The 19452-nt window shown below is 42.7% G+C and overlaps 1 protein-coding gene across 2 annotated transcripts in view; it reads right to left on the reverse strand.

The window, feature by feature from the left end:
* Positions 1–19452, reverse strand: part of LOC122800178 (WT1 associated protein) — a 1433819-nt gene that overhangs the window by 544940 nt on the left and 869427 nt on the right. For both annotated transcript variants that reach the window (XM_044069689.1, XM_044069693.1), the window contains exon 5: positions 12248–12375. In XM_044069689.1, coding sequence (XP_043925624.1) covers positions 12248–12375 — 128 coding nt within the window. The remainder of the gene's footprint in view (positions 1–12247; positions 12376–19452) is intronic.

The following is a 19452-nucleotide window of genomic DNA, read 5'->3' on the forward strand; positions in this document are numbered from 1 at the left end:
TCTTCAGAGGACAGTTTTTTAGTCAACTGGTCAAGCATAAACTCTTGATATTGAATCATATGGAATTGGCAGTTCAAAGCTCTAGCTGACAAAGTAGCAGAGGTGTAAACTTTTTTACCCCATCTCTCTAAGGACCTGGATTCCCTTTCAGAGGGGGTTTTTAGAAGAAGTAGCTGCTACAGCTTTAGGGCCCTGGGAGATAGTCTCTGGATCTGCAAAAGGAGCCTTATACAAGTGGTGATGAGTGTCCGGGACCCTGTAGTACCTATCGGGCTTAGCAGGGGCCGGAGGTAAAGAATCAGGAGCAGTGCAAGCATCATTAAATGCATCAACAACAACAGAAAGAACTGGAGGTATAGCTAAAGGTCTATGTTGTGGCAAATGTAGAAAGGTCCTAAGCCTCTTTCTAGAGTCTGAGAAATCTTGGCCCTGCCACTGAAATTGTTCCCTCATAGCATGCAAGGTTTCCCCAAAGGAAAATTCCTCAGGAGGAGAGGCTGAAGGGATGGACTCCTCAGCATCAGAGTCTTCGTAAGGAGAATAAGAAGCCTCAGGAGGGTCTGTATGTTCTGAGTCATCAGAAGAATCATCGGCGGATACTGGCTCAGGGGGCTCTGCTCTAGGTCTCTTTTCTGGAGGAGGGAGAGAGGCCCTGTCAGGATGAGGCTGGGCTCCACGGATTAAAGAGATGAGATCCTCAGCCAAAGAAAGCAAGTGGGAGCTGGTGCTGGGCCTGTGAGAAGGGGGCTTGGCAGGCACAGGTTTTGATGTTTTGGCTGCTTTAGCCCTGGCAAAGGCCTTAATAGACATAGCTGGAGGAGGCCTAGCAGCTCCACGTGCAGGGGTTGAAACATCCAGGGGAATGGTGTCTGATAAATCCTGTGAAACCGCAATAGAAGGTTGGATTTCAGAAGCCGTCTCTAACAGGTTAGAAGAGGCCTCGGTAGAAGGCATGTTATCGGCTGAAGAAAGAACCGCTTGCTCGGTTTCGGCCGAAACCGAGACACTCGTGGTTTGCTTAACCGCGGTTTCGGCCGAAACCGCGGACCGCGAGTGTCGGTCCTTTTCTTTGCGTTTTTTGGTAATCTGCGTAGTCGGAGGATCCGACGGCATAATGTAGGCAAAATCAGAGCCGAATATCTGTTCAGCAAAGTCCGACCGACGTCTAAGCGTCCGTCGGTTAAAAGAAGCACAGGCTAGACAAGCTGCTACGTCGTGGTCTGGGCCTAAACAATGTATGCAATAGGAGTGGAAATCTTTATGAGGTATTTGTTTCCCACAAGATAAACAGTTATTAACTTTCTCTGACATCGGCTGAGGCAAGAAAGAGTCCCCAACGGGGTACTTAGCTTTATAGAAGTCTTCGAAGTAGTATTCGGTAGTAGTAATCTCTGGATCTGACCGACCGGCACTTGCGAACAGCTTCTGCTTGGTACGCGGCAAGAAAGACTGAGGAAAATGGTGTCGGCTGATGCCTTTATACCCGAATAACTGCCGCAATGACGTCGGGTGAAGTGCGACACCAGCCGAAGCCAGACCCAGACTTTGGAATCCGGCCGACCGAGGGGCTGCCTGACGACAGGACAACCCATTTGTAAAGACTGCAGATGCATCCTTGAAGGACATCAAAGGGGACATCCACAACTGTGGACAGTACAGAGGCATCAAACTCCTACCACACTGCATGAAAGTTCTGGAAAGGGTGACTGATAAATGGATACGCAGAATAGTAGAATGTAAGATGGGAGATGAACAGTTCAGATTCAAATCAGGATGCAGCACAATTGACCCGATGTTTGCATTGAGACAGATACTTGAGAAGAAACTAGAGAAGAGGAGAGAGTCAAACTGGGCTTTCCTAGACTTGGAGAAAGCATATAACAAGGTCCCAAGAAAGCTGATCTGGGCAGTATTGTGGTGGTTTGAAGTCCCAGAAACATTGGTAGAATTAGTACAGGCTATGTACAAGGACCCAGTGACTCAAGTACGAACAGTGTTTGGCCTCACTGAGGGGTTCCCAGGGGGAGTGGGTGTACACCAGGGTTCAGCTCTGAGCCCACTGCTGTTCATACTGGTAATGGACTACACCAGCAAACAGGTGGGAGGGGTCAGAGCAACAAAGCTGCTGTATGCAGACGATGTGGCAGTACAGGCAGACTCTGATCTAGAACTTCAGCAAAGGATAGGAGAATGGAATGCAAATCTGAAGGCACATGGGATGAAACAAAGCACAGGTAAGACAGTGGTAATTGCAGCATATTGGGGAAATCAGAAGAAGCTGAGAATAGAGATAGATGGGAAGATAGTGGAACAGGTAAACAGCTTCAAGTATCTGGGAGGGGTGGTTGAGGAGAAGGGTAGTCTGAATGAAGAGGTCAAAGCTAGAATCAAAGGGGCTGCAGCCAACTGGCATAGAATATCAGGTGTAGTATATGACAGAAGAATGCCAAAGAAGCTAAAAAGTAAGGTGTACAAGACAGTGGTGCGACCAGTACTACTGTATGGTACAGAAACCTGGGCAGTAAAGGCAGAACAGCTGAAGAAGCTAGAGGTGATGGAAATTAAGTGCCTGAGAAAGATGGTAGGATGCACAATGCGGGACAGGCGAAGAAATGAGGACATAAGAGCAGAAGCCAAAGTAGCTCCGATTGCAGAAAAGATCAAAGAGAACAGATTACAATGGTATGGGCACATGTGTAGAAAAGCAGAAGACAATCTGGTGAGGGAGATTTGGGACAGATAGGAAGAAGGTAAGAGGAAGCGGGGGCATCCAGCAAAGAGGTGGATGGATTGTGCGAAAGAAGATCTGCGACAGTCAGGCATGAATGTTGAAGAAGGCAGGAGAGTGGCACTGAATCGAGAGAGTTGGCGACAGTTATTTATTTATTTTACATTTGTTAACCGGGATGGTCCGACTGGATACATGTCCTTTTTCAGCGGAGGCCCGGGGAGAAAAGCTCCAACAGAGTTACATTGATAATTAGGTACAGTAAATGAGCTGAAAGAACTTAACAAAAACATAGGCTATTTACATACAAGTACAAGACTGCCATTACTATTTCTGAGATTACTACAAATGTAACATTAATAACATATTAGCAAGGACGGTAGGCAGTACAATGACAGAGTTAGACAGGATACATATTTCTTTATCACAGTATACAAAGTACTTATCATCTTAACTAGTTGTTTATGTTTTAGTTAATGGCACAGAGCTAGTCTGGGTTTGAGCAAGGACATAGCCAGTGGGACTTGAAGTGGAGTTTTAGACTATTTTTGAATTGACTTAGAGAAGTTGCAAGCGTGATGTTATTTGGGAGAGAGTTCCATATTTTACCAGTGGTGTTGGCAAATAGCGCGTCACCACCTAGGTTGAGAGATTTAGTTGTTTGGACAAGGAGTCTGTTTGCTGAGCGAAGGCAGCTTAGATTGGAGTAGGGAGTCATTAAGTTTTTTAGTGCTGGGGTATTCTCAGGTTGTTTAAGGATTTTGAAAGTTAATACGATACCCTGACCCCATGTAAATGGGAAAAAGGGGATGATGATGATCTACAATGCTGTATACAAGTGCAATCTGTGACTAATTTTATCTCTGGTCTTCTTGAATATACATGTACAATTTTGAATTATAAGCATGATTATATGTACGTAATTTTGTTTTATGCATTTGTACTATTTGGACATTAGTATTGTGTGTGGAGCTTTTCTCCCCGGGTCTCTGCTGAAAATGGGCTCCATGGCCCAGTCGGACCCTACCCAGACAACAAATGTAAATAAATTGTCCACTCCTACAGGACCTTACCTGCAATCACTATTTGGCAGTACATACAATTAGTGTTTACTTTCAAATACTCTTGTCATATTTCAATTTTACACTGAGCCAACATGTTTATGTCCTCAGCCTATTTCTCAGACGGTGCAAGACCTTTAAGCTACAGAAAGGGCTTTAAGAAGAATTAATACTTTGCATTCATTTTATGCTATCCAGAGAGATAACATTTCACGCCCTTCACTCTCTGTTGTTCACTCAGCCCAGAGTCTGCAATTTTAGATTTCTAATGTCCCAGGAAAAAAACACAGGACTTCAAAACATCTTATGTAGGCTTTTTCTTGAATGTAATGGGCTATATGATACGACAGCAAGGAAGATAACTTTCCAAAGAAAGTTATGACAGATTTCAAGCAGACCTTAAAGGCTGAGCTAAAGGACGAGGCCCAATCTGTATAGAAAAAAAGCCCTAATTGCTAGGATTTCACAGTGAGGGCACAAACAAGCCTTACAGCTGCCTGTAAAAAGCCCCCCTCCAGACTGTTCTCACCCTCATGCAGCACTGTGAAATGTTCCTAGTATAGGGGAACAAATGAGTAGCTGTCTAGTTGGGGAAGGCCTGATGGTCCATTGGAACAGGGGCAAAAACACCTAGGAAAAGTAATAAATTTTTCCCCTTAAGCTTATAAGGACTCTGTTCTAAGTGCACCAGTCAACAATTGCTACACTGCCTCAGTTGCACATTTAGAGCAGCATGTCCTATCAGTTTACCAGAAACCTGTTATTACAGTCTAGAATCCTTGATGAAAGGTGATTGCTTTACTGGGTAATGATTAACATTCCTTTGCTGACACTAGGGTTTAATTTAACTTTAAAAACATGGGACTGAGTAAAATGACTACATTACTAATGACAATCCATTCCATGATCTGTGAAATAGGAAAACAAATCTGAATACCCTCACATCTTCAGTTTCTGTTTTAAGGCCAAAATTCCAGTTGGTCTTTATCAGGCAATGGGAGAAGAAGCTTGCAAGCAAAGACATCTTTCAATTTGTGTAAAGGGTCGACAGTCCACCTCTCTTCTCAAAATAAGATGCAAGCTTCCACTTAATGATTCTACACCACAAAGGTGCTAGCTAGGCTACCCCATTCCAGCTCAGGCAGTTTTGAATGTTAGGGCCATTTTCTTTTAAAAACTACACTTTTAAGATATTCACGTCTTGCCATTGCACACCAAGTACTAAAAATAAAATTCTAACCAGCACAAGATGTTTGCACATATATGATGTAAAGTTCTAAAAACATGTCGCATTCAAGCATGCATTCCAAGAAGAGATATTTAGCCAGTACCTCATAAATTATATAGCATACTATAAACACAAAGTGCCTTCCCCAAACGAAGTATAAACACAAAGCTTCTCACCAGAAACCAAGTACTTCAGAGCATAAGCACCTTACTGCAATTTATAGATGTTGAATAGAATTACGGAAAGATATTAAGTAAAAGTCCAAAACACATGCAATGGAAAGAAGTATGTTACTTCTGCATGATGACCACAGAGATTGCTTTGCAATGTGTAGCAACACTTTCTAAGGTTGATAAGAAAAACTACTAAGCACCATGATCAGAAAGGTAAACCTGAATGTCAGCGCTAAGAGGACCTAAAACTTCCACTAGGTCAGTAGACAAGATAGTCCAAAGAGCAGGATGCTTCTCCAAAAAAGTGGAAATGAAAGAGTAGCATGATGCACCAAGAAGGAAACCTTCTCTTCACACACAGGGCACACCACCTCTTGCGCTTTCAGTGCATGTCAAAAGAAGGCCTGAAACCTACAGACATATACAAGTGGTGTGAAATGTGAAAGGAACAGGAAATGGCACTAGGAACTTGCATGGCAGCTGCAGCAATCGGATACAATCCCGTACAGTAAACTGCACCCAGTCAAACAAATAACCCTAAATGGACATCACATTTCTTGCAATTAACACAGAGACAACTACCAAATGCTGGAAATCCCACTTACTACCTTAAAAATTAAAAATGGTTGGGGCAATTACACTAATTCTTCAACATATTTATTAAAGATTTTACACACCTCTACCAATGGTGCCACTGTCATTCAATCTATGGATGTCATACTAATCTCCATTGCAAAACCCCTTTGGAAATTCAAGTAAAGAAAACAACCTTTTCCTGAAAGTACAGTTGTGTACACTTACCATAAATGTAGATGTTAGAGTGTATTCACAGTTGCAGTCATTACATTTGGGGTAATCTGCTGGCAGGTTGCCCTCAGTCACCTGAATTCCAAAGTCTTGGGTCCTGCGTCAGTTGCCGTTTCCTCTTCCATGACATCAGGTCGTCAGGGGTATAAAACATGCAGGTGACACCATTTTCTTTAGTTTTTCTTGCCCCCGATGTCAGCTGCCCCCAAAAAGGTAGCAATATATATATAAATGGGTTCCTATCACTTCATCGAACTGTGAATTCACCGACACTCACCTCTTCGACACCAATCCATCGACGTCCATATCATCGACAATTCCGGTAAGCGATCTTCCCCCTCACAGGACCCATGGTAGCGCTTCTTCCTGTGTAACACCGATCAGGGTGTACGTGGTTCCGTATAATTTACCTTTAAAGCGCTACCATGGGTCCTGTGAGGGGGAAGATCGCACGGAATTGTCGATGATATGGACGTCGATGGATTGGTGTCGAAGAGGTGAGTGTCGGTGAATTCACAGTTCGATGAAGTGATAGGAACCCATATAAATATATATACATATATATCTATATATATGTGTATGTATATGTATATATGTATGTGTGTATATATATATATATATATATATATATATATATACACACACATATATACACATATATATATATACACACACACACTTATACATATATATACCTACACATGCATCAATATAAACTTTACCTTCATCTACAAATACACCACACAGGTTGTAGAAGATAGAGAAGGAAAGATAAACTTCAGAATGACAGGGGGATGGGCGGGAGGGTAACCTGGACTGCAACAGTGAACACACGAACATCTACATTTATGGTACGTGTACACAACTGTACTATGTTCGTGTTTCACTGTTGCAGTCATTACATTTGCGTAGAATCCCAAAGCTATGGTTGGGAGGCTGGAGCTAAACAGCATCAGGTGCGGCTATAAGGCCCTGCAGCACTGCAGTGGCAAAGCCTGCCCTGGACTTAAGAGTAGAGAGGCAAATGGTAATGCTTTGTAAAGGTGTGAACAGAACTCCAAGTAGCAGCCTCTAGAATGTCTTTGGTTGGTACTCCTCTGAGAAAGGCTGCTGAAGTAGCTGCAGCTCTGGTGGAATGAGACCTAATGCCCTTGGGCACAGGTTTACCATGGTATAAGTAGCAGAAACGGATGCAGTGGCTTATCCACTTTGAAATTGTCTGCTTTGAGGTAGCCTTTCCTTCTGATCCTGCAGCATATGACACTAGTAATTGCTCAGTTTTTCTTAGAGCTTTCATCCTGCTCAAGTAGAATTTTAACTGTCTGTGTACGTCCAAGGAATGCAGAATTCTCTCCCCTTTGTTCTGCGGAGTTGGATAAAAAGTTGGCAGATGAATTGTTTGGTTAAGAGCCACACTGGAAACCACCTTAGGCATAAAATTAGGATTTGTCCTCAGAGACACCCTGCCTGGGTAAAATATAAAAGGCTCTACAGCCATGAGGGCCTGTAGCTCTGAAACTCTTCTTGCTGAAGTAATTGCTAGTAGCAGAGCTGTCCTCCATGATAAGAACTTTACATCAGCGGTAGCAGCTGGTTCAAATGGAAGCAGGGTGAGCTTTTCCAACACACAGTTGATGTCCCCATGTAGGTAATGGTGACCTAGGAGGCCTTAAATTTTTGGCTCCTCTAAGATACTGCTTTAGTAAAGGATGAGAAAAGATTGGTGGCTCTGTATTGTAATGAGCCGAAACGGCAGAGGCATGGATTCTGATTGATGAGAAAGACAGGCCTTTGTCAAGCATCTCAGTTAAGTATTGTAATATATGAGGAATATGTGGTTCTGCTGCATCAGTTCCTTGTGCTTGATTCCAAGCACAGAATCTCTTCCATTTGTCAGCATAAGATTTTCTAGTACTAGGCCTTCTGGCTTCCAAAATGACATCCATCACAGCTTTACTGAGAGGTGCCGGTTGTCTGATTCCATGATTAGCCATGCTGCCAGGTTCAGAGTCTGTAGTTGATTGTGCAGGATCTGACTGTTCTGCTGGGACAGTAGTTGTGGTCTTTGAGGCAAGGTCCAAGCTGGGTATTGAGACAAGTTCCTAGGATTGGGTACCAGTATTGGCTGGGCCAGTCTGGGAAAATTAATATCATCTTTGGCTTCTCGTCTGACTTTTAAGAGGACCTTGGGTAGAAGAGGCAGAGGAGGAAAGGCGTAAACTGATGGGTTTTTCCAACTGAAGGATAGGGCGTCCACTTTCCATGCTGGTCTGTGATGGGTCCTTGTGCAGAATCTTTTCAATTGATAATTTTGAGGAGAGGCAAATAGATCTATGTCTGGGCTTCCCCATTTCTCTGTTATCATGCTGAAGACTTGTGGATTTAGATTCCACTAGTGAGGATCCATAAGGTTTCTGCTTAAATTGTCTGCCAGAGTGTTTTGTTTTCCTGGCAGGAATTGAGCTTGATGTATTTGGTAGGTCAAAGCTGTGTCACACAGTGCCATGGCTAATCTGCAAAGGAGGTATGAGTGTGTGCCCCCTTGCTTGTTTATATACCACACGACTGTGGTGTTGTCCTTCTTTATCAGTAGTTGTCCTGGATGAAGTAAGTCCTTGAAGGCTGTTAGGGCATTTTGAACAGCTAGCATCTCTTTCTGGTTGATATGTAGAGATATTTGTTTTAGTGCCCATATGCCCTGAATGCATCTTCCTGCCATGTGGGCCCCCCCAGGCATAATCTGATGCGTCTGTTAAGGTTTGGTTGGCAGGGGGTAGAGTGAAGGGCCGTCCCATGTTTTGGTGACAGGCCTTTGCCCACCATAGAAACTCCTGTTGCAGGCAGGGAATGAGGGGAATCATTGTTTCCACACTGTGTGAATGTTGACTCCATAAACTTTTTAGGTACCAGTGAAGTTTCCTCATATGCAGTCTTGCATATGGAATTAGTAGGATGCAGGATGCCATGAAGCCCACAGTCTGCAGAATTTGTCTTGCAGAAGACTGGGTTTTTATTGCCATCAGTTTGAAGTAAGTTGTCAGTTGCCTTTGTCTGGCGTGAGGTAAGCCATCAGGGCAGTTGTATTCAAGCTTGCACCCAGGAATGTTATCTTTTGAGAGGGTACCAGTTGTGATTTCTTTTCGTTTATTGTGTACCCTAGGCATGTTAGAAGCTTTTTCACAAACGCCAGGTGTCAACAGTGTCCTTGTTCTCTGCTTGAATGAGACAGTTGTCCAAGTAAGGATATATTTGTATACTTTGTCTGCAAAATGCAATTACTGGTGCCAGGCACTTTGTAAAGACCCTGGGCGCAGTAGATAAAGCAAAGGGCAGTGCAGAGAATTGGTAATGCATTAAGCCAGCCTTGAATCTGAGGTATCTTCTGCACGACTGTCTTATTGGGACATGCAGGTATGCCTCTTTTAGGTCTAAATTCACCAGCCATGCATTCTTGCCCAGCATGGGCAGAAGCTTTTGCAAAGTCAGCATTTTGAATTTTGGAATGTCCAGGTATGTGTTCAAAATCGATAAATACAGTATTGGCTGCCAGGCCTTGTCCTTTCTGGTTACCAAGAACAGTCGAGTAAAAACTTTGTCCTTTTTCCTGTTCTGGTACTGTCTGAATGGCCCCCATATCCATGAGGGACGTAATCTGTTTCTGTGCCTCTGCCCACTGATTTTTTGGCATATCTGGCGCAACCATTTGCCAGTGGCAGAGTGTGGAAATGGAATCTGTATCCCTGTGATACGATGTTTAGCATCCACTTGTCCTGGGTTATTAACTGCCAATTTTGAGCAAAAAGTGCTAATTTTCCCCCTATGGGTGCTGCCAAAAGATAAGTGCTTGGTGTAGGCAGAGGGAAGTCATTGGGATTGCTTTCTGTAGGGTTGCGCTTTATCTCCTCCAGATGTGGAGGTACATGCGCCCAATTGCTTTGACCTGTATGAGCCTTGCGCCTGGTATCTGGAAACCTTAGGGCGTCTGGATTTGCCCCTTTGAGCTCTGTCGGACACAGGAAAGGATCAATTTTTTTGTAGGCCAGTGACTACTGGATCTTAGTGGCTGCACTTGTGAGAAGTCTTTAACAGTTTGCATAGACTTAGCTTTGTCTTCCATTTTCTTTAAAACCTCTTTCGTTTTACTCCTCAGGGCTACCTGTACTCTTTGGAGCATGCACATGTAAAGGGAAGGATTTTAACTGAATACGGTACTTTCGGTTTAAATGAAAATTAGATTTTTAAGAAACAGCAAATGTGACCAAGTAAAACACCAACTTCTGAGAAGTCCTGCAAAGAATATAGACGCACTGCAACTGAAAAGTCTTTAGACTGTAGCGCAAGCTTTGGAAATAAAAATGATAAAAATACGTCTATTTACACCTGATAAGTAGTTGCGTAACATCAGAAACATACAAGCAAACTTGCCAACAATGTGTAGCACTATACCCAAGAGCTGCACCACGTGTGGTACTTTTCAGAGGATATATATATGTATAGAGAGAGAGAGATTTAAAAAAAAAAAGTTTTGGTGCAGGATATACAGTGAAACCTTTACTCGTGGGAGGACTATACACGAGACACTTCCCACAGAATATACAGCATGGGTCTGTTGCCATGCAATTCAGCCAAAAGGGAAGGTGAAACCATAAAATGAAAATAGTCTGAAGGCTGCTTGGATGATTGCCTCCCCCCAGTTCTCTCCTCCAGTTAATAACAGAGATGACTTGGCATGACTGAGGATGACTCGGTAGGAGTGATAATAGAGAAAGGCCAATGATGAATTTCAATACTGAAGCAAAGACAACTGCAGTATATAGTCAACTCTTAGAAATGTATAATCAAAACACAGAAATTGTGCTGAAGGCAACTACATGCCACTGGTAAACAGCCCTGTAATGGGCATGGGGGGAGGGACTATACACAATGTTTCTGGTGAAAGCCCATGACATACAACTGTCTGAGCTAAACACAAACATTTCTTCTAACTTAATTGATAACCTGCCTCCCTGGGTACCAGGATGACTGCTTGCACCTAGAGAGTACATTCAAAAAAGTTAAGATAGTTAAGACCACCACTAGTTTCTCAGGACCCAAACAGGATCAAAAAGGGAGAAAGTAGTGGGGTTCTTAACTACCCTATACTATACTGGGGTACTTCTATCAGGAACTCAGTATGAAGGAATATTGTGGAAAATCAGTGTGTATACAAGACCCAGCAGATGTAGTTTTACAAAAACATTGAAGATACTTTAAAAAGGTGGAAAAGTAGTAGAAGGTGATTTTGCGATTTTATGATGACTATGCAAAAGATTAAATATTAATGGACTGTTAAGCCTGTCATGTCAACCTGATTTGGAGAAGAATTCAAAGATTCTGCTACATTACTGACTTTGCAGCTGAAGGCTACTTAGAGAAGTTACAACAACTTCGAGCAAATGCAACAAGAAGCTTAAAAGATCTCTGTCCTATTCCAATTAGAGCATGACATTTTCAGTGAAACAGAGGCAGACGCATCTTTTGGATTACAAGAATCAAATCCAATATTACGTTTGATGCAAACTTAACACATCACACAGTTGCCACTATCCTAACCGTACATGAGGCAAACACGATGACTCAAAACCTGAAGAAATAGTTTACAACTGCAAACTTAGTACTCAGAAAACAGGAATATTTGAAATTAAGTCACCTACAGTGATGCATCCAATTCAGATCTGCCACAGGTAATTTAAGTAGACAAGAGTGTTGTAATGAGTAAAGGAGAAATGCTTCCACACTGCTTTAGTAGTAGTTTGAGCTCATCAGAAACTTGTGGGAGAAAATGATCCCAACAGCCAAGAACATCTTATCCACAAAATGGTAATATACATGACCTCCTGGTTAATGCCACCATATGCAACTAAGATTTTATATCTGGAAATGAGAAGCATGAAATGCAAACATTTAGCACATTCTAAAATCAAGAACAAAAGGAGCAGTTAGATGTACTGTGAACTTTAAAAGCAGGCAAATTGTAGCCAACAAATGCCTTAAGGATTTTCTTTTATGGTTAGCAAAAGTTTAAATTACAGACTTTGTGAAGAGAGAAAGAAGGGCAATACTAAACTGATGAAAAGCTTAAGTGATTAAGCAGGCAAACTACATTACAAACAAGAGAAAAAGCTTTCAGACACAGACTTCACTCAAAGACCACTATATTAAAACATTTGCTCACTCAACTGTACCTTTCCATGTCTCTGGTAATACTTACAGTACACTCCTGCATCTCTTGTTCCTTGGTTGCCAATCTCATCACAAGAATGTTTTCCCTCCTGGCAGATTCCTGTTGCTGCTGCTTCAGCTTCTCTTCAGACTCTCTCAAACCAGTCAAATCATTAGCTGATTCAAATATGTGAAGCACAAAATACAAGCACAATCAGTCCCTGGGGGAATTTACTGATCAAACAGAACCACACTCACATTTATGCATCCATAATACATCAGTTAATCATATTAATACACAGATTACATTCCAATTAAAATGACTTGCAGCACAAAATACAACTATCCAATTCCTAGAATAAAGCTTGGTGGACAATTTTATATATTCTACTAATATGACTTGACATGCAAAAGAAATGCTACTTAAGACACACTTATAACTACTGATGCTTCACTTAAACAGGAGAAGAAGTGCTTCTGTCAATTTAAAGAAACATTTGCCTTTCAAATCACAATGCAAAAATAGCCAATAAAAAGCAGCAGCAGTTAAATGCAGAATCCACAGTAATCCCAAAAGTCAACATCATACTGTAACAGAAGCAGATTTCAGTTTTATGAGGAACTTACCATAAGAGTAGACTGCTGGCTTCCTCCAATACTGAATTATAGGACCTTTGGTCATCTCCTCTTTCACACTTCACACACGGCCTGACACCAGCAATGGCTAAATAAAGAAAAATCAGTGCTCCCCCCCCAACCTGACATGGGTAATATATACTGCAGTGTATTCCACAGACTACTACTATATCTTGTGATATGTAGATGGAAGGAAAAAAAAACGGAAAAAGATAGAATCGAAGCCTCAAAATTCTTAGGCTGTAACCAAAAAGCCAGTACACCAAACTACTTGCAGCCAACAAATTCTGAGCAGCAGCAATTAACAGAAATCGGGCCAGATTTTGTACATCTGACTTGCATATGGCTTTCAGACATCCCAGTGAGAAATGACCCCTTTAAAAAAAAGGGTAATCCAAAGAAACACTTCAAGGCAACTTATTATATCATGTGACACCAATAATCCAAAAAGGTGTGATACTGGCTGAAAAAAGAACATACTGTGTGTGTGTGTGTGTGTGTGGGGGGGTCGTCTGCTCAGCTCATAAATCACTTCCACAAGGTCATGTCAGGCACTTGGCTTGGAAAGTTTGTAGAAATGAAAACAGGCGGCTATACTGTGGCCTCACAAAAGGTCAGCAGCAGACTATCTACTTCAAAATCACACAATCAGAAGTTGCCAAGGCAACAGTGGCTATGGTTTATTAGTCGTCACAACAGACAAACGCACCTAGCCAATTTGCAACAATTTGGCAAGAAAGTGTCTGTGCTCTATTCAGAGCGAAAGAAACGGATTTGATTTTTCTGAAATGGTTTTCCTTTTTTGATTCCATGAGTGCCTAGAAGAATTTACAGCAAAATCGTCTTAGTTCTGAAGAAGTAGTCAACAATATCATCTAGTAAATGATCCCTGGCGAAGGAGGACTGGCTCAACAGAAATACTGGCAGTCTGCACAGAGAATTACAGTTTTGAGCGATTAATGAGAGCTATCCTGCACTCAGATTTAAACATTCATGTGTCCACAGTGCAGCTGTGATCTAATATCTAGAGAGGGAACTCGGGTAGGTTTAGTCTAAAATGGGGCGGGGGGGCGGGGGGGGGCAGGTAAGATGGGTAACTGGGCACACATACCAACCAAAGGATGGCTCAAGAAACAGGTGGTAGAGTTAAATATTACTGCAGCATCAACATTTACAGTAAAAAGCTCCTAACATAAATGTACTATGTTCACTGCATGCAAACTATCGAAGCTTGCTGATCTGTCAGTGGTCCTGATGAGTTGCACTATGTACAAGACCTTGTAGCATGACTGTGGCAAATCTTGTCGAGTATCTGGATGTAATGTCTAAATTTTAGAAAGCTTACAGAAGGTGTGGACATAAGACCATGTAGCCGATTCCAAGATGGCTTAGTGGCAACCCCTTGAAGGACAGCAGTACTGGCTGCTCTTTCTTATACAGGGGAATCTCATGCCGTGGCCGAGTTTTGTCGTCGCAAAATTAAAAGATGATGTAGCCATAAGCTTGGAGATGGACATGCCCTCTCTACCATCTGTAAATGTTAGAAATAACTGGACTGATTTCCTTTCTGCTTTAACCCTTTCACAGATCAATTTCAGTTGCCTACTGACAACCAGAGTGTGCAAGATCAGCCCCGCTGGATGAGATACAATATAGAGGTTTATGGCCTAATTTACACAAGATTTCTGTGACTACCTTGGTTATGAAACTGGAATCTGCTAAGACTGTTACCCTGTCCTTGTGAAACATGGGAAAAGGTTGCTTGCACACGAAGGCTTGCAGTTCTGATGTTCTGACAGAAATAATGCCCACTAAAAAGGCTGTTCTCCAGCTGAGATCACATAGTGAAGAGACGATCTTTTTGGAAAGCCTTAAATGCAAGACCCACTTAAGAAATTGCTTTAATGGTGTAATAAGAAATAAATGGGAGAATACAGATTCAGGCAGGCTGAGACTGCAGACGCATACTTTAGAACTGATCTATGCCTCAGTTAATTTTTAAAATATCTGACAGATACCTAGGAACCAAAGACACTGAAGTCTGGTTAAGGTCCCTACCCACTCTGGCACCAAAGGGATAATCTTTTCCATTTTGCTAAATACAGCTCCCTTGTATTTTGTTCCCTAGTGTTCCTTGAAATCCAGTGTTCTCGGCCAAAAGTGAGTTGTGAGAAGCATTTTTGGCATGTCCCCTTTTGTCTTCGGTACTGCCCCAAGAAAAGGGACTACAAAAAAGCTGCACAGAAATAATCCCAATTTACTGATAAGGTACATGTTTGTCCAGGCCCATGTGGTTGGTGTCCTAATGCAAAATGCTCCAAGCAGCTTGTTTCCTAAGGCAGAAAAAAGATCTACACCTGGGTACACCATCTGTGGACCAAATCCCAAAATACATCTGTGAGGCTCTACCTCTATTTTCTAGAATTATGTCAGCCAAGTATGTCACACACTATATCAGGTGTAAGCATTCAGTATTTCATACTTCAGCCACTGAAAGGTGGCTGGGACTCAATGTGGGCCAAACAGTACCAGCAGTTAAGAAGACAAGACAGTGGGCGAGTGGTATATGTAAATATAACCCTGTCAATTATGTAGGCTTTCCTAGGTTCTAAGCTCACCAAGGGATGACTATCAATCATTGAAATGCAATCTGTTTTCCTCAAGACATTACAGAATCTGATACTTCCAAGTATAGGGATCAGCATGACGGGGCTGTTCCAGCCACACCAGATGTAAGCTTTTACTTATTTTTATCTTTCAATTTTTTTGTCTCTGGTACTTCAAGACCTTAAGTCTAATCTTCACTGCTGCTGTCATCGGTCGCACTGTTCTATCACTAGAGTTATCACAGGTACTTCTCAAACACCTTTAAAACAAAGGTAATGTACTTAAAATGTTAGATTTATGGCCCACCCACATCCATCACAAAAGTGTTATCCAAACAGGAAATACTTTTCAGAACTTCTCCAGCGCTCGAGCGCCACAATCCCATAATGCGCTGCACCAGCAGCACTCCTCAGATAGAGTTTACTCTACAGCAGAAGTGGAAGCAATTTGGAAGGGGGACTGGAAGGCGGAAATATCAAGGAGGACCGAGAGACGCAAAGTACAGTTTTGTACCTACCATAAATGTAGATGTCTGATAGGTATGCATCTGCAGTCATCACATATGGGTTGTCCTGCCTCAGGCAGCCCTTCGGTCGGCCGGATTCCAAAGTCTGGGTCCGGCGTCGGCAGATGTCGCACTTTCCCCGCCGTCAGAGCGCCTGGGGTATAAAAGCATCAGCCGACGCCATCTTCCTCAGTTTTTCTTGCCCCAGATGCCAGGTGCCCTCTAAAGAAGGCTAAATTTGGAGAGATGCATTTAAAAATCCAAACATGCACAATAACATTAAAAACAAATACACCATAATAGATCCCCCCAGCTAGCTATAAGAGGGGTAAGTACCCAAGAAATACCGCAGAGGGGAAGGAGGGAGGGTAAACCTGACTGCAGATGCATACCTATCGGACATCTACATTTATGGTAGGTACAAAACTGTACTATGTCTTTCAAGGATGCATCTGCAGTCATCACATATGGGTAGAAAACCATAGCCAATCTGGGGGTGGAGGAACTATGTAAAGGATGGTGTAGCCAAAATGCCCTGCAGGACTGCCGTAGCAAAGCATGCTCTGGATCTGGAATATAAAGGTAAATTGTAATGCTTGGCAAATGTATGCACGGAGCACCATGTAGCAGCTTCTAAAATGTCCTTGGTAGCCACCCCTCTTAAGAAGGCTGTGGAGGTGGCTGTGGCTCGCATGGAATGAGGTCTAATGTTAGCTGGCACAGTTTTTCCATGAAAGTGGCAACAAAAACGAATGCAATTCCCTATCCATTTTGAAACCGTGTTTGGAAATTGCTTTTCCTTGTGTACCAGCAGCATATGCTACCAACAGCTGGTCAGTTTTTCTGTAACCTTTAGTTCTGTCCAAGTAGTAGCGCAACTGTCTGTGTATGTCCAGGGTGTGCAGAAGTTTCTCCCCTTTGTTTTGTGGATTTGGAAAGAAAGTAGGCAAGTGAATAGCTTGATTTAACGAAACCCTGGATACTACCTTTGGCATAAATGTAGGATTGGTTCTCAATGAAACTCTGTCCTGATGAAAAATAAGGAATGGCTGTACTGCCATAAGGGCCTGTAACTCAGATACTCTTCTTGCTGAGGTTATGGCCAGAAGAAAAGCAGTCTTCCAAGACAGGAACTGTAGTTCTGCAGATGCTGCTGGTTCAAAGGGAGGCAGTGTTAGTTTTTCCAACATGAAAGTTAAGGTCCCAAGTAGGTAGAGGTGGTTTCCTTGGAGGATTGATGTTTTTGATTCCTCTTAGAAACTGTCTTAAGAGAGGACGAGAGAAGACAGGTGGATCAGTATTGTACTCTGCTGAAATTGCTGAAGCATGAATTTTAATGGAAGAGTAAGACAGACCATTGTGGAACATTTCTGCCAAGTATTCCAGGATATGTGCCATGTTCATCACGGTCGCATCTAGGCCCTTTGTGGTGTTCCAAATGTGAAATCTTTTCCATTTTGCTGAATATGCCTTTCTTGTGGAAGGCCGGCGAGCTTCCATAATAATATCTTTCACTCTCTGGGATAGCTTGTCCTGAGGAAGAGTCAAGGTATTTTCCAGGCTGTTAGTTGCAAGGTTTTCAGGTTGGAATGCAGAATTTTGTAATTGTGTTGTGTCAGTAGAAGTGGCCATAGAGGAATAGGCCATGGTTTCGTGCGTGACAGGCTCTGTAACAGTGGGTACCAGCGTTGTCCTGGCCAGTCCGGAGCTATCAGAATCACTTTTGGCTGCTCTGTCCTGATCTTCAGTAAAACCTTGGTCATTAATGGGAGAGGTGGGAATGCATACACTGTTAGAGTTCTCCAGCTGAAAGAGAGGGCGTCCACTTTCCATGCTTGTGGGTGGTATGTCCTTGAGCAGAATTTTTTCAGCTGATGATTGTGGGGCAAAAGATCTATGTCTGGCCTTCCCCATGATTGTGTTATCTGTAGGAAGATGTCTGGGTGCAGCATCCATTCGTGTGCATCCATGATATTTCTGCTTAAGCTGTCCGCCAGTATATTGTCTTTTCCTGGCACAAACTGGGATTGCAGCTCTATATTGAGTTTCAAGGAAAGTTCCCATAGATTCATTGCCAGTCTGCAAAGAGGGTATGAATGGGTGCCTCCTTGCTTGTTTATGTACCACATAACTGTGGTGTTGTCTGTCCTTATTAGCAGGTGGCCTTGATGCAGAAAGAGTTTGTAGGCCTCGATTGCATGCATCACTGCCATCATTTCCTTTTGGTTTATGTGCATGCGTAGCTCCTTTTGTGACCATAGTCCTTGAATACATCTGTCCTCCATGTGTGCTCCCCAACCGTGGTCTGAAGCGTCTATTGTAATGGTTTGGCTGGCTATTGGTTTGCTGAAGGGCAGACCCCTGTTTGACTGGCTTGCTTGAGCCCACCACAGAAATTCCTTTTGGAGGCATGGAATGAGTGGGATCAGAGTTTCTAAGCTGTGACTGTGCTGAGTCCATAAACTCCTTAGGTACCATTGTAGTTTCCTCATATGCAGCCTTGCTTGTGGAATCAGAAGAATGCAAGATGCCATGTAACCCAGGGCCTGCAGGATTTTCCTTGCAGTCAGCTGAGTTTGTCTTGTCAGATTCTTGAAGTAATCCGGTAGTTGTCTTTGTTTTTCTTCTGTGAGAAAAGCCATTTGGGTGGTTGTGTCTAGATCTGCACCCAGAAAAGTTATTCTTTGGGATGGAACAAGTCTTGATTTGTGAATGTTGACTGTATATCCCAAGGCCTGCAGTAGGCGGATGGCATAATTCAAGTCCTTTACCAAAGTTTGTTGGCTGTCCGCTTGTATAAGGCAGTCGTCCAGATATGGGTATATTTGAATCCCCTGAAGTCTGCAGTGTGCAATTACTGATGCCAGGCATTTCGTGAATACTCTGGGCGCAGTAGATAAGCCAAAGGGCAATGCTGAGAATTGATAATGCTCTGAACCTGCAAGAAATCTAAGGTGTCTTCTGCAACTTTGTCTGATAGGGACATGCAGGTATGCCTCCTTGAGGTCTAGAGTCACCAGCCAAGACCCCTTGCCCAGCATGGGAAGGAGTTGCTGTAGAGTCAGCATTTTGAATTTTGGCACAATGAGAAGTATTCAGTGCGGACAAGTCGAGAATAGGTCTCCATTGATTTTCTTTTCTTGGAACAAGGAATAGTCTGGAATAAAATCCTTGGCCTTGTTCTGAAAGAGGAACCTTTTCTATAGCTTTCATTTGCATTAAGTTGGAGATTTGTTTCAAAGCCTCTGCCCTTTGATTTGGTGGCAGGTCTGGCATGCCTTTTCTTTTTGGCAATGTGCAAAAATGGAACCTGTATCCTTTGTCTATTATTTGCAGTGTCCATTTGTCTCTTGTAATACTGTGCCAATTTTCTGAGAATAAGGAAAGCTTTCCGCCCAAAGGTGCTTCTAATTGAGCCCTGTTTGGCAGAGTCAAAGCAAAGTCATTGAGACTGTCCTTGTGCAGCAGTTGTAGGTCCTGCACTACCTCTCTGGTTGGGAGGCTGC

The sequence above is a fragment of the Protopterus annectens genome, chromosome 1.part0 (assembly GCF_019279795.1).
Source record: "Protopterus annectens isolate FY-2018-M chromosome 1.part0, PAN1.0, whole genome shotgun sequence".
NCBI classification, from domain to species: domain Eukaryota; kingdom Metazoa; phylum Chordata; order Ceratodontiformes; family Protopteridae; genus Protopterus; species Protopterus annectens.